The sequence below is a fragment of the Bos mutus genome, chromosome 23 (genome assembly GCF_027580195.1).
Source record: "Bos mutus isolate GX-2022 chromosome 23, NWIPB_WYAK_1.1, whole genome shotgun sequence".
In the NCBI taxonomy this organism is placed as follows: Eukaryota; Metazoa; Chordata; class Mammalia; order Artiodactyla; family Bovidae; genus Bos; species Bos mutus.
Window position 1 is genome coordinate 23,649,529 of NC_091639.1, and position 25,637 is coordinate 23,675,165.

Here is a 25,637-nt window from a genome sequence, read left to right on the forward strand (position 1 = left end):
TGATTTTGTGTATTCACAGTGTTCACTTGTGTACGTGCATTTCTGAGAAGTTATTTGTAAATCAAAAGAGTTTTTATAAACTTAAATGATCACTTCAGAGATGTTTCATCTTCATCTTTGACTAATCTTATTATTATACTTACACCCCACATTCTTCCAGTTCATTCAACTATTGTTTCTCTGTCAGCTCCACCAGTTCCGACGCTGTTGTGCTCCTCTACTCAAAGGAGCTCAAAAAGTGGGATGAGTTTGAAGATGTTTCAGAGGAAAGGAGGCATATCAGTGACTTGAAATTTGCAATGATACACACCTCTTGTCTATAAGGGAATTACTCCTTGTAAGCCAAGTGATATTAAATGTAGTGTTCTCAGTTCTGAAGACATTCATTATGTTATTAAACAGGTGGTGCCAGTGGTAAAGAACCTGCCTGCCAATGCAGGAGACTTAAGAGATGCGAGTTTGATCCCTGGGGTTCCAAAGAGTCGCACACGACTGAAGGCTACTTAGCACGTACCCATTGTTTGATGAATATTAAAGACTTCTGTGGGATGGGGAGGCTAACGCAGTAGCTCAGAGTTACAAAATGCACATTGTAATTAAAAATTTTATTTTTCTTAATGGCTGGTAATTTAATCTTTTTCTTTTGCTTTTAATTTTATTTATTTTTTGGCTGCATCAAGTCTCCACTGAGGCATGTGGGCTCAGTAGTTGTGGTGGCAAGCTTAGTTGCCCTGTGGCATGTGTGATCTTAGTTCCTCCACAAGGGATCGAACCCAAGTCCCCCGCACTGGAAGGCAGATTTTCAACCACTGGACTACCAGGGAAGTCCCATGCACATTGCAATTTAAAGGCACATTCCAAATCTAAAAATATTTTCACTTCTTTGAATAATCAACCCAGAATTATTTTTTATAAGTTAGGGAATTTTTATCTACTGGACTTTCCTTAAAACTGTTCTCAACCTTTTTCTTGTCTCTAAGTGTTGATTTCATTTTTATCCCTAAGGGAAGAAAAAGATGGTGAATCCTCCTAGGTATCAAGAATTTTTAAGACAATTAGTGTAATCCCTTGGGGGCTTATGTTGAAGAAGACAATATTAACCTAGGCTCTGAGGAAGTATTCGTAACATCCACTTGGGAAAACCCAAAAGAAAACCGAAACTTTACTTAAATAAAATGTTTTGCAATCTCAGTTGGTTTGTGTGCTTTGACTATTCATGTAGGAGTGTGTGGGCACGTGTGTCTGAGAGGCAGCGGCGGTGGGGGAGCAGTGGGCATCGCCTGTGGTGCAGATCGACTGACTCTAGGGATGTGTGGAGACTAGGGAGACAGGGCCAACTTTCACCCCCTCAGCTCAGCCCCCAATCCCTGATTATGTTACCCCCTTCCCCACCCCCAACAAAGGAACATTCCCCCTTGCCACTCCCTAGTTTTCTTTCTCTGGCAGCAGATGAAGCAGCTGCTGAGCCAGCTCTGGTTTTCGGGAAGTCAGATGACCTTTTCCCTCTCCTGGTTCTCTGCCTGTCCCTGCCCCTGAGGTAGACACCATGGACCCACTGATGGCCGTACTTTGCCTGCTGCCCCTGTACCCAGGTAGGAGCAGAGGAGAGGGGATGCTGGGGTCCTGTGGGGCTGGGCTGGTGCCACCAGACTGAGTTTCCATGTGTGAAATGGACAGCCCCTTCTGCTTTCCTTTTCTAATCCGTGCCTTCCTTCTCTGCTGCATTTCTGAGTCGTGTTCCCATGCCTGCAGGTTTGGCTACAGCCGCGCTTTCCTGCCCCAAGAACGTGAATATCTCTGGTGGCAGTTTCACCCTCAGCAACGGCTGGAACCCTGGGAGTATCCTCACCTACTCCTGCCCCCTGGGCCATTACCCATACCCCGTGGTGACAAGGCTGTGCAAGAGCAACGGACAGTGGCAAATCCCGAGATCCACTCGGTCGACAAAGGCAATCTGCAAACGTGAGGCTCCCTGCCAGTGGCCACCCTGGGGACTCCTATTTAGTTTACTCAGCATGGGGCTTAATGTGACTCAAGGGGTGGCAAAGCTCCTTTTCCACAGGGCTTTTCAAAATAGCAAGGAAATGTCTACTGCCCACAGCAAGGCGTTGGAGGCAGGCTATGATGGAGATTGTGGGGTACTAAAGCCAAGGATGATGTTTAGAGGTTTGACAATTTGCCACACGGTACTGACCGTTCAGAACGGATGCTGAATGGTCCTGGCGTCCTCTGTTTTGCCGCATGTCACCCCTCTATTACCCACTCCTGGGACATTGGAGAACACCAAGGGAGGGACTGGGGTGGTCATAGTCCTCATGGGGCTGAGAGAAGTAACTGTTTTTAAATCTATTAGATTGAACTATGTGAAATTGCTAATATTCAACCAATTGTCAAAAGTAGCAATTTTACAGGTATCCACCTAATATTTTGACAAGCAGCTGGCTCTTGCCATGCCTCCAAGCTGAATATCACCCACTTTGGTGTCCAGTCCAGGTGTCATCCCTCCATCCCTGTATTATCATCCCCTTCTCTCCCTCCAGCTGTTCGCTGTCCAGCCCCTGTTTCCTTTGAGAACGGTGTGTACATCCCACGGCTGGGGTCCCACCCAGTGGGCGGCAACCTGAGCTTTGAATGTGAGGATGGCTTCACCCTGCGGGGCTCAGCTGTTCGGCAGTGTCGGCCCAATGGCATGTGGGATGGCGAGACGGCCGTGTGTGACAATGGTGGTGAGTGTCCTGACCCATGGCTGCATGGGGGCAGGGGTCTCCCAGGAGCCCTGGAGCCAGCTATGTGCCCAGGGAGCATGTGTGGGGTCAGGGACCAGGTGTTTCTGGTGCTAAAATCATAATCCTAGATTTTGGTCAATTGAGGTCTATAGTCGCACATCTCCAGCCTGTTAGGCTCCTGGCTCAAGGAAGTCGGTGCTAAGGTTTGGGTCCAGCATCAAGGCTGCAAATGCTCTGTCTACCTTTTCCCAATGCCTCCAAGCCAGGCTGGTACCTGCTCCCCCTGGGCTGTTGCAGGGAGGATGTGATGAAGGCAATCAAGTGCTGTGCTCAGCTGCCTTGCCTGTGGAGCCAGTCTGAGTTCCAAGCCCAGCTTTGATTTTGACAGCCTTTGGGGAGGTTATTTAACCTCTCTGTGCCTCAGTTTTCACACCTGTAAAATGGAGATGGTGAGAGTACTGACTGCAGGGGGTTGCCATCTGGATCAGATGAGTTGCCTGTGAAACAGCTCCTGGAATCTGCTGACACCACATATACTTTTGTTATGGTCATTACTGCCCTTGTGAAAGATTTAGGGCAGGGGGGTGCTGCTTGACAGAAGTGGGGTTCCTGGGATTCCCTGGAGCTACGTTTGCCTGTAGGTTTTAGGAGCTTCCTAGATCACAATTCTAAATACATAATACAGAGGACTCAGAGGTCACAAGGCGGTAGGACTGTATCCTCACCTGGAGCCCAGCTGCTGGCTTTCCAGTCATAGCCTTGATTCTTTGACAACAGCCATTTATTCAAACATAAATATAATTCACTTGAAAATTGAGGTTGAATCTATCTAAAGTGTACAGATTTTAAGTATTCACCAAAACCAAGTATTCATCATCTCAAGAGGCTCCCTCCTGTCCCCTTCCACAAGGTAACCCTCTCCTGACTTGTATCTCCATAGATTCGTTTAGCTTATTCTTACACCTCATACAAGTGGAATCAGACAGACTGTGCTCTTTCACATCTGGTTTCCTTTATTCCACATTCTGCCTGGGAGATCTATCGATGTTTCCCTGTGTATCAGCAGTTTGTTATTTTTTTTATGCTGTGTAGTTCCATTACATACTACAGTTTATCTATGCACTCTTGTTGGCGAGCATTTGGCTACTTCTAGTTTTTGATTATTGTGAGTAAAGCTCTATGAACACACTTATATGTGACTTTTGGTGCACTAGACATTTATCTCTCGAGTATATTATCTGGGAGTGGAGTTACTGGGTCACAGGTTGGCATCTGTTTTCTTTTAGTAGAGGCTGCAAACAGTTTCTCGATAGATCAGCAGCTCTGGTTGTCCTCTGACACCTGGAATTGCCCATCTTTTTAGTTTTAACAGTTCTGGTGCGTGTGTAGTGATGTCTCACTGTTTGCAAATATTCTCTGTGGAGGGGTAGGCTCTTTAGCCGCCGTCTTCCCTGAGGTTCTGGTATGGTACTAGCAGAGACCCTGGGTTGGGATTGGGATGTTTTAGGTGGCCATTGAGGCCACAGAGTTCTAAACCTTTCCCCTACTTCAGGTTTTTCCATCTGCACCCCTGGGAAGCACAGGTATGATGTCTCCCAAGGGAGAGGCCAAGGGACCCGCAGAGGCTCTGAGGGTTTCCAGAGGAGGAAGAGCCTCGGAGAGGGTGGGCCAGCCAGGTCCGGAGTCCGGAGGCTGAGGAGGCGAGTCCCTGTTCACCTCCATCTTCCTTTGTTCTTTGCAGCCAGTCACTGCCCCAACCCGGGCATTTCCGTGGGTGCAGTGCGGACCGGGTCTCGCTTCGGCCTTGGGGACAAGGTCAGATACCGCTGCTCCTCGAATCTGGTGCTGACAGGGTCTGCGGAGCGCGAGTGCCAGGACGACGGGGTCTGGAGTGGGACGGAGGCCATCTGCCGCCGTGAGTAGCAGCTCTGACCCTGCGGACACTGCTGGGCCCCGACCCCCGGGCCCAGCTGACCCCATCGGCTCTCCCCACAGAGCCCTACTCCTACGACTTTCCTGAGGATGTGGCCCCCGCCCTGGGCACCTCCTTCTCCCACTTACTTGCAACCACCAATCCCATCCAGCAGAAGAAGAAACGTGAGTGCTTGAGGCGGGCGTGGCAGGGGCGGGGCGGGGCAGGGGCGGGGCAAGCTTGGGGGCGGGGCAGGAGCCTCCTGTGGGCTCACTGGGGCTGAGTTGACTAGAGGCGAGGCAGAGGGGTTTGATCGCCTTGGCTAGAGAGCAGGTGAGCGGTGGAGGTCTGAATCTCCCCCCTTTCACATTTCTCCCAGAAAACTTGGGCCGCAAAATACAAATCCAGCGTTCCGGTCACCTGAACCTCTACCTGCTCCTGGACGCCTCTCAGAGTGTGTCCAAAGATGACTTTGAAATCTTCAAGGACAGCGCCTCCCGCATGGTGGACAGGGTCAGGAAATAGGAGCCTGCGGATATCGGCTGCCTTCCTGCACTGTCTCTGTCTCCTTCCCTTCTCAGAATCCCATTTGCAACCCACTTCCTCCAAGAAGTCTTCCCAGATTATACACATGCTATGGATCATGAATTTAGAGGATACTATTTTTCATTCCACAAACACTGTTGGGGTACCTACTATATGTCAACCACTATTCTGGCTCCTGGGAGACCACAAAGATGAACGAGGCTGAGATCCCTCTTTTCAGGAATTCTAGAACAGTGATCTTCACGAAGGGGTACCCAAAACAGTCTGTGGGGGTGTGTGTGGCAGAAAAATACTAGTAATCATGTGGAATAACTGTAATTTAACTGAAATGAAGAACTTAATAGTTTCCTTTTAAAATTTCACTCTTTTCCATACATTTTAAAATGTGTACAATATATCTGAACAATGATACACTTTATAAGTATACTTTATAAATATATATACCTATATTGAGGTATGTGCTCAGAATGTTTCTGCTGATGGAATGCATGAACAGAAGAGTTTGGAAACCCCTGGTTTACATTTCTTGCCAGGACTTTGCTTGGGAATTATGCTTTTCACCATAGTTTTTGTAGTTATGTGTTTTCCCTCCCTGCTCCATTGGAAAGAAGGCAGCTTTTGTGCTCCTTAGTTTCTCTCTTCAGATGTAAAGTTAAGTAAGCCACTAAGCCACAAGGCTATAAAATGCTACAGGCAAGTGCCGATAGGTTTGAATTCTTCCTCCATCTTTCACCAGTGGTGTGATCGGGGGCAAGGCAACAAGTCTCAGCATCCTCGTCTGTATAATAGGGACCATCACGACCCCTCACATCATTGATATGAGGATTAAATGCAGAGTGAACCTGTCAAACAGAGGAGAGGACCAACAACTGTCAGTTTCCTGGCTTCCTTAAGCAGCCACCTCCCAGGAAGGGATTCTCCATGAGCCTTGACTCTGTCGATCTCTGTCTAGGCTCTCTGTCTCCTCCAGGGCCCATTGCTGGCTCTCTTACCATCTTTTTTTTGGTCTGGGGGCCCTTCACCCTCTCACTTGCCCTTCACAGATCTTCAGCTTTGAGATCAAGGTTAGTGTCGCCATCATCACTTTTGCATCAAAGCCCAAAATCATCATGTCTGTCTTGGAAGACAGATCCCGGGATGTGACTGAAGTGGAGAACAGTCTGAGAAATATCAACTATAAAGGTATGATGCCATCAAATGAAGGTGATGGGAGTGGCAGTAGAGGATGGGCTCTTTGTGCCTGCAGAGATTCTAGACAAGTTCCAGAGAGAGGCCTCTTGGTGGCATTCAGGTCCCAGGGTTCTGGGCCTAAGGTTCCTTAGATTGGGGTGGCTTCCAAGTCAGGCTCATGGTTGGGGAGTTGCAGCTCCTACCAACACCTGGCTTGTTCACATGTGCTATGTGTCCAAAAGCATCGTGCAGGTCTTCAGCTCCTCCCTGAACCACATGGTCTGGTTTTCATAGTCTCCTCATGTCATTATGAAACTACCTGGGTGGTAGGTAGCAGCTGGTTGAAACAATCCACTTTCTTTGGGAACCCCATCTTCAAATCCTGGGCTTTTAAAATGACCTTTAGTGCTGTTGTGCAATGAGCATTTCTAAAGGGAAAGGTTTGAAATATTTGAACGGGCAATGATGCCAAATCTCTAACTGAATATCAAAGGTCTGTCTTTATCAAATCAATTGATAATTGCATTTCCAGTGTTTGGAGAAAATAAAGTGATTCCCTTCTCCCAGGTGGTAAGTGGAAAGTTTCTAAGAGAGCTTTTCATCTTCACATATTCCAGACCATGAAAATGGAACTGGGACCAACATCTACGAGGCCCTCCACGCTGTCTATATAATGATGAATAACCAAATGAATCGACCCCATATGAACCCAGGAGCCTGGCAGGAAATCCGACATGCCATCATCCTTCTGACAGATGGTAGGTATTGTTGTCTCTGTCAGTGAGCCTGGCACCGTGGAAGGAGCAGCAATGTGGGATCAGAAGACCTGCCTTCTGGTTCTCCCTCTGCCATGTCAGGCCTTGGTTTCTTATTTCTAAAGTAGAAACAATGTTGACGATGATGGTAATTACAACCACGACAATTACTGATAATGGAAGCTGCCCTCTTTTCTGTATATAGTTTATTTGTTTATTTTTTGGCTGCACCGCATGGCATGTGGATCTTAGTTCTCCGACCAGGGATCAAACCTGAACCCCTGGCAGTGGAAGTGCAGAGTCTTAACCGTTGGTCCGCAGGAAAGTCCCCTTACACAATTTTTACGAAGAGCAATAAGTACTTTGTGTAAAAGTGCTTTATGATCATGTGTTCGTTGTTGCCACCCGGGAGGTCACCTAGAGGGAGTTGGGTGGGACGTGTGCAGCAGTGATGTTGAGGTCCATGGATGAAAGGCAGATTGGGTAGTGGATCAGGGCTCTGCCATTTATCTTAATTTTGCCCAAATCACACAGCTCCTCTAGAAATCAAATTTCGTATATATAACATGAGGAGACCCACACTTACAGGGGCTGCATGAGAATCAAATGAGATAAAGTATAAAGATGCCCCTGACCCAGTGCTAAAGAATTTCTGTGAAGAATGTATCTCGAAACTCCAGCAGGGAGTGTAAGTGTTGAGGCTCCCAGGATGAATGCCTCCCTACTTCTCCAGGGCTGAGGGGATCGTGCTGCATCCATCTTAATGAACAATTCTTTTCCCTCCTTAATCCAGGAAAGTCCAACATGGGCGGCTCTCCCAAGGTGGCTGTTGACAATATCAAAGAAGTCTTGAACATCAACCAGAAGAGGAAAGACTATCTGGGTGAGCCTCTGCCCCCGCCCTGCCACAATCTGTGCTCTTTGCAGAGGACCCAAGGCCCATAGCCAGGAGTTTCAGCATCTTGGCTATATTTCTCTGCATTTCATTTTTTTGGGGGTTGCACTGTACACAGCATGAGGGATCTTAGTATCTTGACCAGGGATCAAACCCACACCCCCTGCAGTAGAAGCGCAGAGTCTTAACCACTCGACTGCTGGGGAAGTCCTAGGCTGTATTTCTATTGAGACCCCAGGCTGTGTTGTTCTGTATGCAGTCAGCCAAGGATCACACTGAAGAGTTTGTAGTCAAACTACAAACCTTGAGTTTGTAGTTTCAACCTTGGGTTCATCTTTGACTGGCTGTGACCGTGGGTCATTTCTTTACTTGTAAGGAGGATACAGGACAAGGACCTACCTCAGGCCAGTAAGGGCAAATGCTCAAACATTATCTGGTACAGAGAAACTCACGTCAATGTCGTTTTCATTCACCAGCTTTTGTTCCACAAACCTCTCCAGGAAGAAAAGGTCTGGAATCCTTGTGGGGACTGTCTCTGGCCTTTTCTCCATCAGTGCAGTTAACTAAGGCTTTGGCAGTTGCAGTCTCTAAAACAACAGTTCCTCTAATTCAGATAAACAAAAATTGCTCTCACCTTTGACCAGAAAAGAACTTCAAAGAGAAGTGCTTCAGATAAGGGGTAGCAGCTTGTTTTGAGGTCCCAAGTTTTACTTCCCCCTTGGGTTCTCTTTTTCTGCTCATGCCACCCACTCCACCTGCCCCTCGAGGGTAAGCAGATTTCTTTGGGAAAACCCTTGCTAAGGAAGGCAAAATCCAAACTTCACTCCCTAACTCCTTAGCATCACTGGGCCAGAGTTAAATGCTTGAAAACACCTTCTTAAAAAGAGGCAGGAACCTCAGGGAAATAGAGAAAACACATTGCTATTGTTCAGTCACTCAGTTCTGTCCGACTCTTTGCAACACTGTGGACTGCAGCATGCCAGGCTTCTCTGTCCTTCACCATCTCCTGGAGTTTGCTCAAACTCATGTCCATTGAGTTGGTGATGCTATCCAACTATTTCATCCTCTGTTGTCCCCTTCTCCTCCTACCCTCAATCTTTCCCAGCATCGGGGTCTTTTCCAAAGAGTCGGCTCTTTGAATCAAGCTGCCAAAGTATTGGAGCTTCAGGTTCAGTCCTTCCAATGAATATTTAGGACAGATTTCCTTTAGGATTGACTGGTTGGATCTCCTTGCAGTCCCAGGGACTCTCAAGAGTCTTCTCCAACACCACAGTTCAAAAGCATCAATTCTTCAGCGAAAACACATGGGACGTGATAATCGTCCAGCTCCCACTGTAACTGCATAAAAGGACTATGAGGGGTATAAAGGGTGGGAGAAGGCTAGACTTGGTGGCCACCCTGGGGCAGTTCTAACTGGCACCCACACTGGCTCAGAGGTTGGTGTGGATGGTCGTGTGGATCCAGGTCCTCCAATGGGAAGAGGTGGCTTCAAGCCCTTCTCCCAGAGCCAGCATTTTGTAGAGGATGACTAGATCTGAAGCTGCGCCTCCATGCTACATCATGAGTTCTTTTTCATTCATTTATTCATTTAAAAGTCCTCACCGAGAGCCTGTTTTGGGCCAAGCACCACTCTAAGAATACAGCTGTAAACAAACAGAGGAAAATGCCTGTTTCGTGGGGCTGTCGTTCTGGAAAGGGGTGATATATTAGTTTCTTAGGGCTGTGGCAACAAAGGGTACAAATTCGGGTGGCTTGAAACAACAGAGACGTATTCTCTCATGCTCAGGAAGTAGGAAGTCCAAAATCAAGGCATCAACAGGGCCGTGCTCCAGCCAGAACCTCCGAGAATCCTTCCTTACCTTGTCCAACTTCAGGTGGCCCCAGGCATTCCTTAGCTTGGGGTTAAGTAGCTCACTCAGTCGTGTCCGACTCTTTGCGACCCCGTGGACTGTAGCCCACCAGACTCCTCCGTCCATGGGATTCTCCAGGCAAGAATACTGGAGTGGGTTGCCATTTCCTTCTCCAGGGGATTTTCCCGACCCAGGGATCGAACCCAGGTCTCCCACATTGCAGGCAGACACTTTAACTTCTGAGCCACCAGGGAAGACAGGATTACCCAATCTCTGCCTCTCTTCACATCACTGTCTTCCCTGAAGGTATCTCTGTGATGTCACATGGTTCTCCGTGTTGGCATTTGGATTTCCACATTCTTGTAAAGGTGTCAGATTCGTCTTTCCCTCCCTTCCCCCATCCAGCGAGACTTCACTTTAACTGATTGTATCCGCAAGGACACTATTTCCAAATATATATGAGCATATTCACGGGTCCTGGGGGTTAGGACCTGAACATACCTTTCGAGAAGACATAATTCTACCCACTCCAGGCATTACAGAAAATAAATAAGGAAGCCATATGGCACAGTAGAGGGTGACATGCACTGAGGTATAAAGTTAAGCAGAAAAGAAATCGAGATGTCTGGGTCATTGCAGTTTTACACAAGGAGGCCACAGCAGGCCTCCTGCGATGGTGACATTTGAATCAAAGCTTAGAAATGTAAGAGAGTGAGGCATGTGGGAAGCCTGGGGTAGGAATGAACCAGGCAGGGACAAAGCTCGTGCAAAGGCCCTGAGGTGGGAGTGTATTTCAGGAACTTCAAGAGGTTGTGTGACTGGAAGAGACTGAAGGGGAGGAGTGGTAGGAAATGAGGTCAGATAGGTAGTGGAGGAGAGGGGAGGGCATCCCGCTCACGTAGGGCTTCGTGGGACACAGCGAGTTCCCAGCTACAGCTTCCTGTGCTGCGGGATAGCCACTCACTGTGAGATTCTGCTAATTCCCTCCCCCTCAGACATCTATGCCATCGGTGTGGGCAGCCTACACGTGGACTGGAAAGAACTGAATAACCTGGGGTCCAAGAAGGACGGCGAGAGGCACGCCTTCATTCTGAAGGATGTACAGGCGCTGAGCCAGGTCTTCGAGCACATGCTGGGTGAGTGCACTTCCCCCTCTCTGGAGGGGGTGGCCAGTGTGGAGCCGGCTGAGGGTCCCTGGATGGCACCTGCTCACATTGCCCCTCACCGGCCTCCTTCACCATCTGCTCCTCACACCCACAGATGTCTCCCAGCTCACAGACCCCATCTGTGGGGTAGGGAACATGTCTGCCAATGCCTCTGCCCAGGAGAGGACACCCTGGCACGTCACTATTAAGGTACACAGAAAGAGGGATGGGGCTTGGATCCCAGAGGTGCGGCCGTGAGCCAGAGACATAGCAGTCCCTGAGATTACCTGTCCCCCTGCAGCCCAAGAGCCAGGAGACCTGCCGGGGGGCCCTCATCTCCGACCAGTGGGTCCTGACAGCCGCTCACTGCTTCCGCAATGCCGAGGACCGCACGCTGTGGAGGGTCAGTGTGGGTAAGGAAGGGCCCGCACCAGATTCCCGATCCCCTGGGCAGAGCTCCCACCCCTTGTTCCCAGCCTCTGGCCCCTTCAGGAGCCCTGGTCCAGCCTAATCTGCTACTTTGTTTCCAGGGGATCCCAACTTTCAGGGGAGCAAAGAATTCCAAATTGAGGAGGCAGTGATCTCCCCAGGCTTCAATGTCTTTTCCAAGAAGAGTCAGGGAATCCCAGAGTTCTATGGCGATGACATTGCTTTGCTAAAGCTGACCCAGAAAGTGAAGATGTCCACCCATGCTAGGTGCAGGGGTCTGGGATGGGAGGGCACCCTCTATAGGGGAGGGTGTCCTGGGGAGCCCTGGAAGAGGGGGCACCAAGGATGGGCCTCTGTGACCCTGGCCCTTCTCCTCAGGCCCATCTGCCTCCCCTGCACGGTGGGGGCCAACCTGGCTCTGCGGAAACTCCCAGGCAGTACCTGCCGAGATCATGGTGAGCGCTGGACTCGGTGCTGGAGGGACTGGCACCAAGGCTTGGGGGGTGATATCGTGGGCTGTGCTGCAGTCCCCAGGTCAGGATGCTGGGTAAAGGGACCAGCACTGACATCCTTGTCCTTGACTGCAGAGAAGGAGCTTCTGAACCAAGTGAGCATTCCCGCTCATTTTGTGGCTTTGAACGGGGATAAGCTGAATATTAATCTCAAGACAGGGTCAGAGGTGAGGGTCTCAGGTTCTGGATGCTGTTGAGGGTGGGGATGGGATTTCTCTCTGTATCCCCTAGCTCTGGCTGCTTTCTACCTCTGACCCCAAGTCATCCCTCCTCCTGGGCCTAGCAAGCCCTGCCCTGGGCTCGCTCACTCCATCCTTGTGTCCTCTTCTGCCCCTCCTGCAGTGGACAAACTGTGTCAAGGTCGTCCTCAAAGACAAAACCACGTTCCCCAACCTGACAGATGTCAGAGAGGTGGTGACAGACCAGTTCCTATGCAGTGGGACCCAGGGGGATGACAGTCCCTGCAAGGGTGAGCCCCTCCTCCGCCCACTTTCCATCCCCAACCCCCACCCTGGAGTCCAGATTCCCCAGGGGAAGGCCACCGATGTCCCTTGTGGCCAGCATGCACGCCCTGATGCAGCGGTGATGGTTGGCAGGATGACAGTCTCTGTCCCTCCTTTCTGGTAGGAGAATCTGGAGGAGCAGTTTTCCTTGAGCGGAGACTCAGGTTTTTTCAGGTGAGAAGTTTGCAGGACTGGAGTCACGGGATCTTGGCCTTGTTGGGGGATGAGGCAGACCTTTGAAGGACCTAAGGAGGTTGGGGCTGGGACAGGGGAAGCCCCCCACTCCAACCTTTCCCTCTTCTAGGTGGGCCTGGTGAGCTGGGGTCTCTACAACCCCTGTGGCAGCTCCAGTAAGAACTCCCGCAAACCTGCGCCCCATGGCAAGGTCCCGCGAGATTTCCACATCAACCTCTTCCGCCTGCAGCCCTGGCTCAGGCAGCATCTGGAGGGCATCCTGAACTTTGTGCCCCTCTAATCTTGGCCACAAGCCCTCTGCTGACCTGCCAGGACCTGCTGTCTCTCCAGTCTCCTACCTCTGAATGTCCACCCTCAGCCTCCATGACCCATCTGCACTCCTTGCTTTGAACACATTCCCGCCTCCAGGATTCCGGGGCAGAGGCACATCCACACTAGGGAATCCCCGGCGCTCCTGCCAGCGCTGACCCCACCCTCTGCTGTACTTGGCTCACTCTCCTTCTCCTTACATAGGAAATTACCCAGTTATGAAATTAATAAAAAGCCAGTGATCCCCACATTTGTCTGTGCCTCTGCCTAGGGGCTGGCCTGGGAGGGGAGAAAAAGGCCAGAATAATTCCAGGAACCGCCAAGAAGGCAGGTCAGAGACCTTGCTGGACAAACAGTGGCTGAACTCTGTTCCGTAACAGAGTCAGCAGCAGGGGGTAGGGGGGGCGGCGCGCAGTGTGGATCTTATATCTAGTCCCCAAGGGGAGGTCTGGGCTTGTTGGACAGGACCAGGGGCGGAGAGGAGGTGTTGACTGGCTGAGTCCTGGACCTTGGGGAGCCAAAGGTGGAGTTTTTGCAGTTTCTGTTTCCTTGATTGGCAGCTCAGTGGGGCCCTCCCCGCTTGGACATTCCGGAAAGTGATGTGGGTAGGGAGGGTGGGGTGAACAGCAGGTGCCAGAACAGGATTGCATAAAAGGCTGGAGGTTGTGGGGGGCAGGGGAAGGGAGTGTGACTAGGCTCAGGTCTAAAGTTTCAGCTTGGCCATCAAGCCAAGCAGACTTGCAGCAGAAGCCAGGAGAGGCCCTCCTGCCCCCAGCCCCGGGTCACCATGGGGATTGGTCACAACCCCCGACTCTGCCTGGTACCCTTGATCCTGGGCCTCTTGTGTGGAGGTAAGTGAGATCACAGCCCCCCTCCCTCCACTCCTGCTTCCCCCACGATCTGTCCTTGGCCTTGTGAGGCTGGGCCTCACCAACTTTTCTCTTTAGGTGTGGGCATGACGCCATTGTCTGAGGCTGGGCCCCAAAGCCCCTGCTCTCTGGAGGGAGTAGAGATCAAAGGTGGCTCCTTCCGGCTTCTCAAGGCGGGCCAGGTGCTGGAGTACTTGTGTCCTTCTGGCTTCTACCCATACCCCACGCAGATTCGCACCTGCAGATCCACAGGGTCCTGGAGCACCCTGCAGACTCAAGACAGAAAGATTGTCAAGAGGGCTGAATGCAAAGGTTGGAGGGCAGTGAGGATGGGCATGGGCTGGCTGTGGGACGGAGCAGGTGGCAGCCAAGGTCCAGACTTGGATAAGTCTAGGCTTGAGTGGAGACCAGGCAGGCTGACAAGTTGGGCTGAGCACGGGTCAGAGCTGAGCGAGGGTTGGAGGTGGGATGGAGAAAGAAGGAAGGGGAGCTAGACTTTACTAAGCATTTACCCTGTGTCAAGCAGTCCCGGCAGTTCAAAGAACACTTAGAAATGGGGAGCGGGGAGCAGCATTACTCCTTATGGGTGGAGGTTCCTCCAGGGGTTGAAGGTAGTATTTAGCTATTCTGTGAGGCCCAGAAGTGATATTTCTCAGTGACAGGGTCCCTGAGACCAGAAGGGTTATCCTAAAGGGCAGCCCTTCCCTTCCAGTAACTTCTACTTGGTCTCCACCCCCTTGCCCCCAAAGCAATTCGCTGTCCCAGACCACAGGATTTTGAGAATGGGGAGTACTGGCCCCGGGCTGCCTACTACAATTTGAGCGATGAGATCTCTTTCCGCTGCTATGATGGCTACACTCTTCGGGGCTCTGCCAATCGCACCTGCCAAGGGAATGGTCGGTGGGATGGGGAAACGGCCATCTGTGATGATGGAGGTGAGAACCGTCCCCCCTGTCCACAACAGCTCCTTCTCCCTGACCACCCGCAGCCTGAGGAACCAGTGCCACAGCTCTCGGTTCTCTGCCTTGCCCTTTGGGCCCCAGGCTTTGGCCCTCACCAGTGTGTCTTACACTTCTGCAGCGACGTACTGCCCCAACCCGGGCATCCCCCTTGGCACGAGGAAGGTGGGCAGCCAGTACCGCCTTGAAGACCGTGTCACCTACTACTGCAACCGGGGGCTCACTCTACGTGGTTCTGAGCAGCGAACATGCCTGGAAGGTGGCTCTTGGAGTGGAACGGAGCCTTCCTGCCAAGGTGACCCTTATCTGTACCCTCAAGTCAGACCCTGCTCTCCCATCTGCACATCCCCTCAGGAGCGCACTGCCTTCTCTCACTGCCACCATCCAGCTCCTTCCTCCCTTCTCTAAATCTCCCTGAAGAACTTCTAAGCCCTTCCCGCCCCTGAAGCCCACCATCTCGTGTCAGTGTCCCTGACCCTCCCAGACATTTGACCTGCTCTCTGATCTCTCCCAGACTCCTTTATGTACGACACTCCTGCAGAGGTGGCCGAAGCTTTCCTGTCTTCCCTGACAGAGACCATAGAAGGAGTTGATGCCGAGGATGGACATAGCCCAGGTTTGAAGGCAGAGAGGGGAGGCGGGGCAGGGAGTTGGGCATGGGGTGGAGAAGGGGCAGGAGACCTCTTTGTTCTGGAGCCTGAGCCTCTCTGGTGACATCCAGGGGAACAACAGAAGAGAAAGATTGTCCTGGACCCCTCAGGCTCCATGAACATCTACCTGGTATTGGATGGATCAGACAGCGTGGGGGCCCACAACTTCACAGGGGCCAAGAATTGTCTCAGAGATTTCATCGAGAAGGTGGGGCCCCCTCCCCTTGAAGGTGGGAACCTTGAAAGGACCTCACTGCCCTGCCAGGACTAGTTCCCAAATACTCCCAGCCCCTTGGAGCCACAGGGTCCCAGAAAATCTCCAGGTCCTATTGTGTCCTCCTTTCCTTTTACTTGACCTTTAACCTGGACTCCTCCATGACCTCAGGGTGATGAGTCAGTTCTTGAGTCTCTTACTAAGGACTTTCCTATCTGTCTCAGCCCAGCTGCTGAATTCTCCCAACCGTATATTCCTCTTTTGATGCTGTGACCTATTGCTCCCCTCGCCCACAGGTGGCAAGCTATGGGGTGAAGCCAAAATATGGTCTAGTGACATATGCCACAGAACCCAAAGTTTTGATCAGAGTGTCCGACCCAAAGAGCAGCGAAGCAGACTGGGTCACAGACCAGCTCAACCAAATCAACTACGCAGGTCAGAAGTCAGGGAAGGGTGCAAGGTTCACTTTGGGGTCAGAGAGGTCTGAAGTTTCAGGAGTGTTGTGGGGAGGGTGTAGTGAGACCATGTGGTGGGGCAGGGAGGACTACTTTTTAATCCACAGTTGGACAGCAGGGTCATTGGAAAATGGGGTTTGGTGGGAACCCTTTGGAACTGAGAGGGGCACTTTATTGTCAAAGAAAAGACAATGGGGTGACAACTCAAGTTGACAGATGTGGGAACCCAGTTGCCGCTGGACCCCTGGGGTCAAGGACGGGTTGGGAGACCAGGCGAGGTGATGACACCTTCCCTGTTTCCAGATCACAAGTTGAAGGCAGGGACCAACACCAAGAGGGCTCTCCTGGAAGTGTACAACATGATGAGCAGGGAAGTAAACCAGTTCAAAGAGACCTGGAACCGCACGCGCCACGTCATCATCATCATGACTGACGGTAAGAGGGGCTTTTCTCCTGCCTGACTCCCCACCCTCTCAAACCAGCCCGTGGCCCCAAGTCCACATGTAACACTGGACTTGTGGTGGGGGATGGCGTGCTGCTCTTCCTTGTGCCTTTACAAGGAGGGACCCTCCACTCCGTGATCTCTCACTCATAATCTCCTCTCCAACCTGCTCACTCAGCCCTGTATGTCATTCCTTCCAGCCTCTTTGTCTTCCTGGACCCTCTTCCTTCATGTCTCCCCACCCTCACGGTCCGTCTCTCCTGCAGGTTTGCACAACATGGGTGGGGATCCAGTCACTGTCATTCACGATATTCGGTACTTGCTAGACATTGGTAGAAATCGCAAAAACCCCAGGGAGGATTATCTGGGTGAGTTTTACTGCCTAGGACCCAGCACCCCACTTTACTAGCTTCTTGCCTGCGCCAGGGCCAAGACTCTCACTCTGTTTTTTCTCTCTCAGATATCTATGTGTTCGGGGTTGGACCTCTAGTGAACCAAGAGAACATCAATGCTTTGGCTTCCAAGAAGGATAAAGAGAAACACGTGTTCAAACTCCAAGGCATGGAAAACCTGGAGGATGTTTTCGTCCAAATGCTTGGTAGGAAGCTATGGAAGGCTATAAGGAGATGGTCAGGAAACTCAGCTCTCCCCAGACCCCTCAAGGTCACTCATTCTTCCACTCCTCCTAAAGCCCTGGAAAGTCTGGAAGCCCTTTCTTTCCTCCTCTACCTCCAGGTCACTATTCTTGCTTCCTGGTACTTTCCACTCCCTGATCTCAGAATCACGAGTTTTGAAATGATGCCGAGACCTTTCTCAAGTCCCTCCTTTTACAGATATGGAAGCTGGGGCCAACAGAGGTCAAGAAATGGCAAGTTAGCAGGAGTTGGGCCTGAAAATGCCCAGGTCTCTGAGCTTAGTCCCATGATTCCAGTGGTTCCTTGCCTTCCCTTCCCTCTTTTGGGCATCTGCTCCCCACAGACACACTGGCCTCCCTCCGCAAGACAGCTGCCATTTGGAAATGAACTGTCCCAGCTTTTAGCACAATCTCCTTTCTTGTCAGATGAAAGCCGGACACTGGGTCTCTGTGGCATGGTTTGGGAGCACAAGGATGGTACTGCCTACCACAAGCAACCGTGGCAGGCCAAGATCTCGGTCACTGTAAGTGCAGTGTCCTGGTGGTGGGAACTTAGAGGAAGGGAGGTCAGGGTGAAATGAAGGTCGGAGGAAGGGCAAGGCACTCTTGATCAGATTGTGAGATTTGTGAAAGCTGAGCTTTCCCTCTGCTGCTGTCCCCAGCGCCCTTCAAAGGGGCATGAGAGCTGTATGGGTGCTATTGTGTCTGAGTACTTTGTGCTGACGGCTGCACACTGTTTCACTGTGGATGATGAGAAACACTCAATCAAGGTCAGCCTGGGTAAGGATGCAACCCATCAATTCTGAGCTTCTGCGGTGCCCTCTGGGCCACACTGCCTCCAGGGCCCACTTTCCACCTGTCCTCATCGCAGCCCTTCCCTTGCATGCTGGACAAGTTAGGGATGGGGAAGATTTGGGTTAGGGATGACATGCAGGCAGGAGGCTGCCTACACAGATTTCAGTGGTCTAGAGGAACCCCTTCTTGTACTTCAGGAGGACAGAGGAAGGAGTGGGAGGTAAAAGAAATCCTATTTCATCCGAAGTACGACCTCAATGCAAAAAAAGCAAAAGGCATTCCTGAGTTTTATGACTATGACGTGGCCCTCGTCAGGCTCAAGGAAAAGCTCAAGTATGAGACCACCATCAGGTGAGCCATCTGGATTCTGAGAGAAAAGGCTGGGAGAGGCAGAACTGAGACAGTAGCAGGCCCAGGGTTCACGATCCTTGAATTTCCCCATCTCTCCTCAACAGGCCCATTTGTCTCCCCTGCACTGAGGGATCGATTCAAGCCTTGAGGCTTCCAAGGTCAACCACATGCCAGCAACAGAGTAAGAGACATTCAGGGAGAGCAGCTTGTTAAGGGTGAAGTTCTGAGACAAGGAAGGGATGAGGGGGAGGGAGAGCAGGTCATGCCCTGCCCAGCCGCCAGCTCACGGGAAGGAGTGGAGGGCCACTCGATGACAAGCACGAGGCGGGGAGGGGAGGGAGAGTGCTGCAATGACCCAGTCTATCCATCTGTAAAGTGCAAGAGCTACTCCCTGCAAAGGACATTGAAGCTCTGTTTGTGTCTGAGTCTAAGAAGACCCTGACTCGGAAGGCAGTCTACATCAAGAATGGGGACAAGGTGAGGAATGTGGCATCCTGAGGTCCTTTAGGCCCCAGTCCTTCCTAAGCAAGCTTTGTTCCTCACACCTCTCTCCACACTTCCCTATCTCACCTACAGAAAGCCAGCTGTGAGAGAGATGCTCTACGCGCCCCAGGTTATGAAAAAGTCAAGGATGTCTCTGAGGTAGTCACCCCCAGGTTCCTCTGCACTGGAGGTGTGGATCCCTACGCTGACCCCAACACTTGCAAAGGTGAGAGAAGGCTCTTTGGTTGTGATGTGAGTTCTGAGGCCTAAGTCTTTTCCTACAGCATCTCCTTCCCTGCAGGTGATTCTGGTGGCCCCCTGATTATTCACAAGAGGAGTCGCTTCATTCAAGTGAGTCTTCTCTTTCCTTTCTCTGGAGAGATGCTGAGTGGTCAGCGTGGGCCCCAAAACAGGAAAACTCACTGCATGTGGCTGAAAAGAGGTGGGGGGTGGGGCAGAGCCTGCCTCACCTTCAGACTCTTCCTTGAACTGGCCAATTCAGGGCCATGTGTCTGGTCTGTGTGCCAGGGGACAGAACTGAACTGGGTCCCTAGTCCTCCCAGGTCAGGTCACTTCAGATGCAACTGGCAGTAGCTGTGCTTCCTGGGATTAAGGAGTTCTACTAAATGATTCTTGGCAACCCCTCGCTCTCTCCAGGTTGGCGTGATCAGCTGGGGCGTCGTGGATGTTTGCAAGCGGCCACAGCAAGTACCTGGTTATGCTCGAGACTTTCACATCAACCTCTACCACGTGCTGCCCTGGCTCAAGGAAAAACTCCAAAATGAGGATCTGGGTTTTCTATAAGGGGTTTCCTGCTGGAAAGGGGCATGAGACCAAATTAAAACAGCTGCGACAACACCTGTGTTCAAGATCCTTTTGGGGTAAAGGAGTGGGGAGCGTGCACTAGCCATGTGGTTACAACTGAGATCACATCTAACAGCCGTTTTTAAAGGCTCAACCCCAATCCCAAGTGCTGAAAAACCAGAGGCTGAGGGAGATGGGTGAGCTTCCACCTCAGTGTTTTACTGAGACCAGCGTTGGGGCAGACGAGGCACACGGAATCCAGCTCCATTCCCTAGAAGCCGTCCACAAGGTTTTCCTTGTAGACATCGTCGCTGTAGACAATCTGAGTCCTCTTGTCCCGGTGGCAGCCCTTAGGGCTATTCTGGACAGCTGTGGAGGGAGGAGAAGTTCCGTTAAAGTCTGAGGGAGAGCACCGACCAGACCTGAGGCCCAGAGTTTGGCCACCTCAACTCTAGCCTCTGGCCTTTGGATGCCCAGTTTCCATGCTGCCCTCTGGTGGCCAGGATGGCTTCTCTACCTTTAGCCCCCTTAGGCCTCTGGCTACCAATCCATGGCCCCAGTAAAGAGTGGGCAGTTATCATGGCACACGCAAACACTGTAATGAGTGTTTTGTCCTCAGAAATAACCCAAATGTTATTCTTGACATGTGTGAATAATGTTAACCGCCTACTTCCAGTCAGTACACCAAAAATTAGAAAATCTCTATAGACCTTTGCTAACATGCTGGTCCTTCCTGGTTCCTTCTTTAGTATAACGGGTTACTCTGGCTCCGAACTCCCTGTGCCTACTGCTTTACATGGAAACCTACTTCGGGTGAAACGGGTTATTCATTCCATCAGGAGAATTCATTCCAGTGTAACTGTGGCCCTAAGCATTCTCCCTGGAGCTGTCCCTTCCCGTTCCTCTTTCCTCCCTACGCCCCATTCCCAAGGATTCCATTCCTGCCACTCTGGGGCTAGAGGGAACCCCCATGCAAGCCCCCATTGTCTTGGAGCTTTCATCTCAATGCCGTGGATCACTTCCACTTTCTCAAAGCCTCTATCCTTCGGCTGCAACGATCCAGGCCCCTCGGGACCTGCTCCCAGCTCTCTGACCTCTCCTTTGTCTCCGATGTTGCACACTCAACTTCAGCCTAACATGTCAGGAGGGCTGGGGCCGTATGGGGCATAAGGAACACAGCCCAGCTTCCTCCCATAGCTCCTGACTGTTTATTCCTTACGTCCGGTACTGGCTCATTGCTCCTCTGCATTCAGTCTCCCCTCCAACACTATCGTGTCGTTTCGCAGCAGCCCTATGATACAGGTGACTCCAGTCTACATTTTCAGTCGTTACTGAACACCTGCGTTTCTGATTCCTAACTTCAAAGGCCTATTTTATAAAACCAACTATATTCCATCTCAAAATGAGTAAGGCCGCATGAGGTGCTCACCTTCTTCGCCAACCTGACTCACTCCCACTTTCTTCCTTGTTCCAATCAACGCCTTGGAAATTGTTTCCAATACTTTTGTCTCCTCCTGCTTCTAACTGATAGAAGGCCTGAGGATTCTCCTTCTAATCCCCATAGTTGCCACACAAAACCAGGTCTCTAGCCCCTCTAGGGGACCCAGGGACAGGCAGAAGAACAAAACAGGGTGAGCTGTGGGCAACAGACATGAGAAAGGAAGAATCCCCTTCTTACCCAGGGAGCCCCAGACAGACTTGCCCGTGGCGGCATCCAGCATGGGCTGTTTTCGGGCAATGCTGACTTTGAGCTGTACAGACTCCACTTGGGTCCCGTTGAGCTGGGGCAGAAGAGGGGAGCGGGCAGAGGATGGGGGCAAACATTACAGACAAACCAAAGGAGGGTTTCTAGGAGCTGTCATCCTAAGAATAGACTAGGGAGGGACTTGAGAATATAAGGTTTCCTGCATGAATAGGGAAATACTTTCTTTGTCAAGAGGAAATGATTTCCTCCTGGCTCCCAATATTTTACAGAGAAAAAATGAGGATGTCAGGAGGGATGGGAAGAACAGATCTGGGAAGTCCCAACCTCAGCAACGGCCTGATCTGCTGACTCCATCTTTTCATAGGTGACGAAGGCACAGCTGGGATGAGAAAACACAGGGTCAGTAGAGGGCCTACGGGCTCCTCAGGACCCAGGCAAACCCAGTGTTACAGGCTGTGGAGACAGGCTAGCTTCCTCCCTCAGGTCTCACACCCCAGGTCCTCCTAGGACAACCCACGCGTGGTCCTTACTTTCTGGGTGGGTCCATGGAGAGGTCAATGATGTTTCCAAAGGGAGAGAAGGCCCCACGGAGGAGGGTGGGCGTCATGTCTTCGCCATACACATACAGAGTGTTTCCCTTCCGAGGGGCCCGGCGTTCAGGGAACGAGTCTGACCCTATGGAACACAGGAATCCAGTCATGAGACATAGGCCTAGCTCACCCTCCACTTTAGAGTACCCTTTAGTAGGACGCACCCACACAGTATCTGAAGTCACTTCCCAGTAGCCAAGATCACTCACTGCGGAAAGGGCCCTCTCGGTCGCGCTCCCTGTCCCGGTCTCGATCTCGGTCCCTGTCTCGGTCCCGCTCCCGGTCTCGATCACGGTCTCGGTCCCGCTCCCGGTCTCGCTCTCGATCCCGATCTCGGTCTCTATCTCGGTTCCGCTCACGACTGCGGTCCCGGCTGCGGCTTCGGGGAGGGGAGGCTGAGGAACGGGCACCACCACGTTCTTCGTAGCCCCAGTCGAAGCTTCGAGGGGGGCCATCGCCAGCTCCTGGGCCCTCTGCCTCTTCCCCATCTGGCCCCAGTTCCCGAAGCCGATCACTGGAAGATACAAAGCTGGCGAGCAGCAGACAATGAGGATCAAAGGGGGCTTATACCTCATCTTCCTGGATCCCTTGCAGACTCAACACCCCCTCTGCAGCCCCAGCTCTTCCCACTTCAGTTCCAAACCTCCTAAGGACCCGGGCAAGCCTCTCGTGCCCCCCAAACCCCACCAACTGGGACCCCGATCTTTCTCTAACCTCTCATACAAAGATTTCCTCTGTGGACGTCTGGACGACTGAAAGAGACCAAGAACAGTTAAGACGAGTCTGAGTGGCTGGCATATGGCCTCCAATATGTGGGTTTCTCATTTTTCTCAATCGCCTGCTCCTCAGAGACAGAAAACTGGAAACCATTACCTCCTGCAGGTCGTCGTCAGCAGATACGCTCCTCTGGAACGGTTGGAAAGTGGGGACCGGCCCCTTCTCAGGGTCCTGGGAAGGTGGGAGAGACCTACCTCAGTGGGGGAGCAGGAGGCCGCCTATCGGGGGCGGGGGGCTCCTCTTCACTCGCCCTCCTCTTGGCTCCCCGGCCTATCTTTGTTTGTTTGTTTGTTTCTCAGTTGACTACGTGTTATTTTACATAAAAGACTTAATACACACTTGAAGCATTTAGTTTACTAAAAACATCCTAAACCTGATGATCTTCTCAGCCTTTTCAACTCCTTAGAGAACACAATCCAACAGGTCCATTATATGATGGATGAGAGTCACAGAATACATAAAACGGAGGAGAAGCTGGGAGGCATCTAGTTTCTTCATTTTATAGATAAGAAGCCTGAAGCTCAGAATGGCACAGCAACTTGTCCATGACTGAACTGGCATTACCTTCCCCCTACACCTACCTTCATTCCAACTTGGAAGGATGCCCTCTGACGTGAAGGATCCCTTGAACAATCTTTCTGCCTGTGCTCACCTTTAACTTCCCCTCTAGGGTCCGAGAACGCTTGAAGCCTGAGTTCTTGGTCTCAGCCTTGATGGCACTGATGGCTCCTGACTTCACCAGCTGCTTGGCCTGCTCTGTTGCCGTGGCTGTGTCCACCACAGGCTGCTCTGACAGTGCTGAAGTGGCAAGGGAAAGAGGTTTATTATGTTGGCCAGAGGTCAGCCGGTGTGCTTACTTCCAGCCTATCCCCGCCTCCCCCGTCACTCACAGCGTTTGACACCGCCTTGGCTGGCTGTACTGCTGCTACTTTGCTTCTTCAGAGCCAGCAATGCCTTTTTCTGGGAACAAGAGTGAGAAGAGAGGGACTGATGAGGGCCAATCCCTGGCCAGGTCTCCCAAGGCCCTTGGGTGCATCACTCCGGGGATACCTTTCTGAGAGAAAATAATGCAAATGGTGCCCCTGGGGTGGTACACTGCAGCTGTCTTGCCTCTCACATACAGTCTCTCAGATCACATACGCCAGCCATACCTACTCTCTCTAAACCATAATATCCAGAGGCTTTGCAGAGTCTCATATTTTTCAAGTTGAAAACAAGGAACTCAACCACAGACCATGGTCCCCGGATATACATTGCAGTTTAGTATAAGCCTCCATGCCTTCTTAGGGGCTTCATCCATCCAGCCCTACATGTTTAATAAGAACACACCAATGCTTTGAAACAGAGATTTGCAAAAGAAAGAGACACAGATCCTCCTCTTGAGCTCATCAGAGGCTGAGAAAGAAGATGACCAGACTGAACTGTCAAGACTGTGCAGACTGGAGCTGAAAGCAAGTAAGATTTTTCTGATGCAGATGGTTATAAACCGGGCCCTGAGTAGGATCTACATAAGGCAGGCTGAGAGGAAAAGGCATTTTAGACAAAGAAAACAGGGTGGCAGAGATGCAGAAATAAGGTTTTGAGAATGCATGCTTTGGGACCAAGGAATAGTTCTATAGGAAGAAAGGTCAGATTAAAGCTTTTTATAGGCAATGTGAAACCACTGTGTTTTGAAAAAAGAAGGGCAGTGTTTAGTGTTTTCAATGCACCGTTTTAACAGGAGTGAAAAAGTCTGTCCAAGAAAAGAAACTTGTTGAGAATCCATTATAACAGTCAAAGTGAGCATCAGCAAAGACCTGATCTAGGAAATACATAGGAAAAAGAAAACAGAAATTACTTTAAAAGAAAAATGAAGACTTGGCAAACGTTTGGCTACACAAATGGTGCAGGAGACAGAGATGAGATATTCATCTCAAACAAATTGAAGAAGTGAATGCAGACAGTCCTATTTGGAAGACCAAGTTTAGTACAGACAAGACAACAGCTTCAGTTGTTATCAGTAAGACACTAGACGGCATTGGAAAAACCAAGCTTGGGATCACCAGTTCTTAAGATGGTACTAAAAGCCATGGGAAAGGAAGACAACTCCATGGCAGACCACACAGGAAAGAGAGAAAAGCAAGTACACACTTGGGGGAGTCCATCTCTGAAGTGACACTGAGAGATGACAGGCCTCCAGGTATAAGCTAGAGGAATCCCCACCCCCCATCCCCTCACACTCACCCCAGGTGTTCTCAGTGTAGAGTCTTTGAAAGTTTGGGCCATGCCCACACACACTCCCTCACCTTTTTCTTGAGTTTGTTGAATTTCTTCTGCAGAGCCTCCTCCTCCTCGCTCAGTCCGGGGGGTATCACCAACATGGTGGCTCCTGGTTCGGGGCAGGGCCCAAGACATCTTTCTCCACTGTCACCGCCCAGAGTTCACACGCCGTCCACACTGATCCCGATCCCACCCCTTCAGGCCTGCCTACTCCTATCTTTTGCCTCTCCCTACCCCTTGCTTAAACCAGGCTGCCGTCCAAACCCCAGCTCGTCGGGATCAACCAGCATTCCCTTCTGTCTTCAGGAATCACGGATACCAGCGCCTTGGGGCACCATGTGGCCCAGGAAGGGATAAATACCCGCTCCGTCGCCAAGACGATGGCACCAGACCCCCCTATCTCGCTGGAGTTAGTATGGAATTGCGGGGTCCGAAAAGCAGAGGAAGCAGTGGAACGCGCGCAGCGCTCTCAGAGCAACGAAAGGGGCAAGAAGACAGAAGGAGCTCGGAAAAAGGGGGGCGAAGGCTGAGGAGAAGGCCTTACCTGAGGGGGCGGCAACCGGGGCCCCACGGTCTCGGGCGGCGCCCGCGCGGGCAGCGGATCCCGGGCTCAGAGCGATGACGTAGCGAGGGGCGGAGAACGCGGTAACCAAGGCGGCCCGCGCCGCACACACTTCCGCCCGGCCTCCGACCAGTTTGGGTC

At 51.4% G+C, this 25,637-nt stretch overlaps 3 protein-coding genes across 6 annotated transcripts; 2 read left to right on the plus strand and 1 right to left on the minus strand.

The window, feature by feature from the left end:
- Nucleotides 1–1,317: 1,317 nt before the first annotated feature.
- C2 (complement C2) lies at nt 1,318–13,212 on the plus strand. Of its 4 annotated transcripts, XM_070360690.1 has the most exons (18): nt 1,323–1,592; nt 1,753–1,962; nt 2,541–2,726; nt 4,468–4,641; nt 4,722–4,823; nt 5,018–5,151; nt 6,228–6,366; nt 6,972–7,112; nt 7,903–7,992; nt 10,850–10,990; nt 11,115–11,209; nt 11,301–11,412; nt 11,530–11,695; nt 11,807–11,883; nt 12,016–12,107; nt 12,283–12,409; nt 12,568–12,617; nt 12,748–13,212. In XM_070360690.1, the coding sequence occupies exons 1-18, from the start codon at nt 1,547–1,549 to the stop codon at nt 12,916–12,918; spliced, it is 2,253 nt and encodes a 750-aa protein (XP_070216791.1). In that variant the 5' UTR covers nt 1,323–1,546; the 3' UTR covers nt 12,919–13,212. The 4 variants fall into 4 exon arrangements, 3 of the variants coding, with proteins under 3 accessions (XP_070216790.1, XP_070216792.1, XP_070216791.1); XM_070360689.1 differs by having other exon boundaries at nt 1,318–1,592; nt 11,530–11,883; XR_011462134.1 differs by lacking the exon at nt 12,016–12,107 and having other exon boundaries at nt 1,319–1,592; nt 12,748–12,836.
- Nucleotides 13,213–13,583: 371 nt separating this feature from the next.
- On the plus strand, nt 13,584–19,657 carry CFB (complement factor B). The gene is made up of 18 exons (XM_005893778.3): nt 13,584–13,798; nt 13,895–14,128; nt 14,566–14,751; nt 14,897–15,070; nt 15,290–15,391; nt 15,497–15,633; nt 15,936–16,074; nt 16,398–16,529; nt 16,803–16,904; nt 16,997–17,134; nt 17,597–17,694; nt 17,833–17,950; nt 18,163–18,316; nt 18,421–18,497; nt 18,693–18,793; nt 18,893–19,025; nt 19,101–19,150; nt 19,457–19,657. The coding sequence occupies exons 1-18, from the start codon at nt 13,735–13,737 to the stop codon at nt 19,601–19,603; spliced, it is 2,286 nt and encodes a 761-aa protein (XP_005893840.2). The 5' UTR covers nt 13,584–13,734; the 3' UTR covers nt 19,604–19,657.
- A 2-nt stretch (nt 19,658–19,659) lies between these two features.
- NELFE (negative elongation factor complex member E) lies at nt 19,660–25,625 on the minus strand. Its single transcript, XM_005893779.3, has 11 exons — nt 25,479–25,625; nt 24,961–25,043; nt 23,566–23,635; nt 23,328–23,473; nt 22,772–22,846; nt 22,613–22,650; nt 22,108–22,427; nt 21,839–21,983; nt 21,633–21,687; nt 21,282–21,384; nt 19,660–19,972 (listed from the first exon to the last, which is right to left on the minus strand). Exons 2-11 carry the CDS (start codon nt 25,033–25,035, stop codon nt 19,875–19,877), a joined length of 1,125 nt encoding a protein of 374 aa, XP_005893841.2. The 5' UTR covers nt 25,036–25,043; nt 25,479–25,625; the 3' UTR covers nt 19,660–19,874.
- Between the last annotated feature and the right edge of the window lie 12 nt (nt 25,626–25,637).

Coding starts and splice junctions, on each gene's coding strand:
- C2 (XM_070360689.1), top strand. CDS start 1,547: ATGGACCCACTGATGGCCGTACTTTGCCTGCTGCCCCTGTACCCAG. Junction 4,642..4,721: donor GACGGAGGCCATCTGCCGCC/GTGAGTAGCAGC, acceptor CTCTCCCCACAG/AGCCCTACTCCTACGACTTT. Junction 7,993..10,849: donor GAAGAGGAAAGACTATCTGG/GTGAGCCTCTGC, acceptor CCTCCCCCTCAG/ACATCTATGCCATCGGTGTG.
- NELFE (XM_005893779.3), bottom strand. CDS start 25,035: ATGTTGGTGATACCCCCCGGACTGAGCGAGGAGGAGGAGGCTCTGCAG. Junction 23,636..24,960: donor TCAACAAACTCAAGAAAAAG/GTGAGGGAGTGT, acceptor TCTTGTTCCCAG/AAAAAGGCATTGCTGGCTCT. Junction 19,973..21,281: donor GTCTGTCTGGGGCTCCCTGG/GTAAGAAGGGGA, acceptor CTCCCTCCACAG/CTGTCCAGAATAGCCCTAAG.
- CFB (XM_005893778.3), top strand. CDS start 13,735: ATGGGGATTGGTCACAACCCCCGACTCTGCCTGGTACCCTTGATCCTG. Junction 15,392..15,496: donor CGAGGATGGACATAGCCCAG/GTTTGAAGGCAG, acceptor GGTGACATCCAG/GGGAACAACAGAAGAGAAAG. Junction 17,135..17,596: donor TGTTTTCGTCCAAATGCTTG/GTAGGAAGCTAT, acceptor CTTTCTTGTCAG/ATGAAAGCCGGACACTGGGT.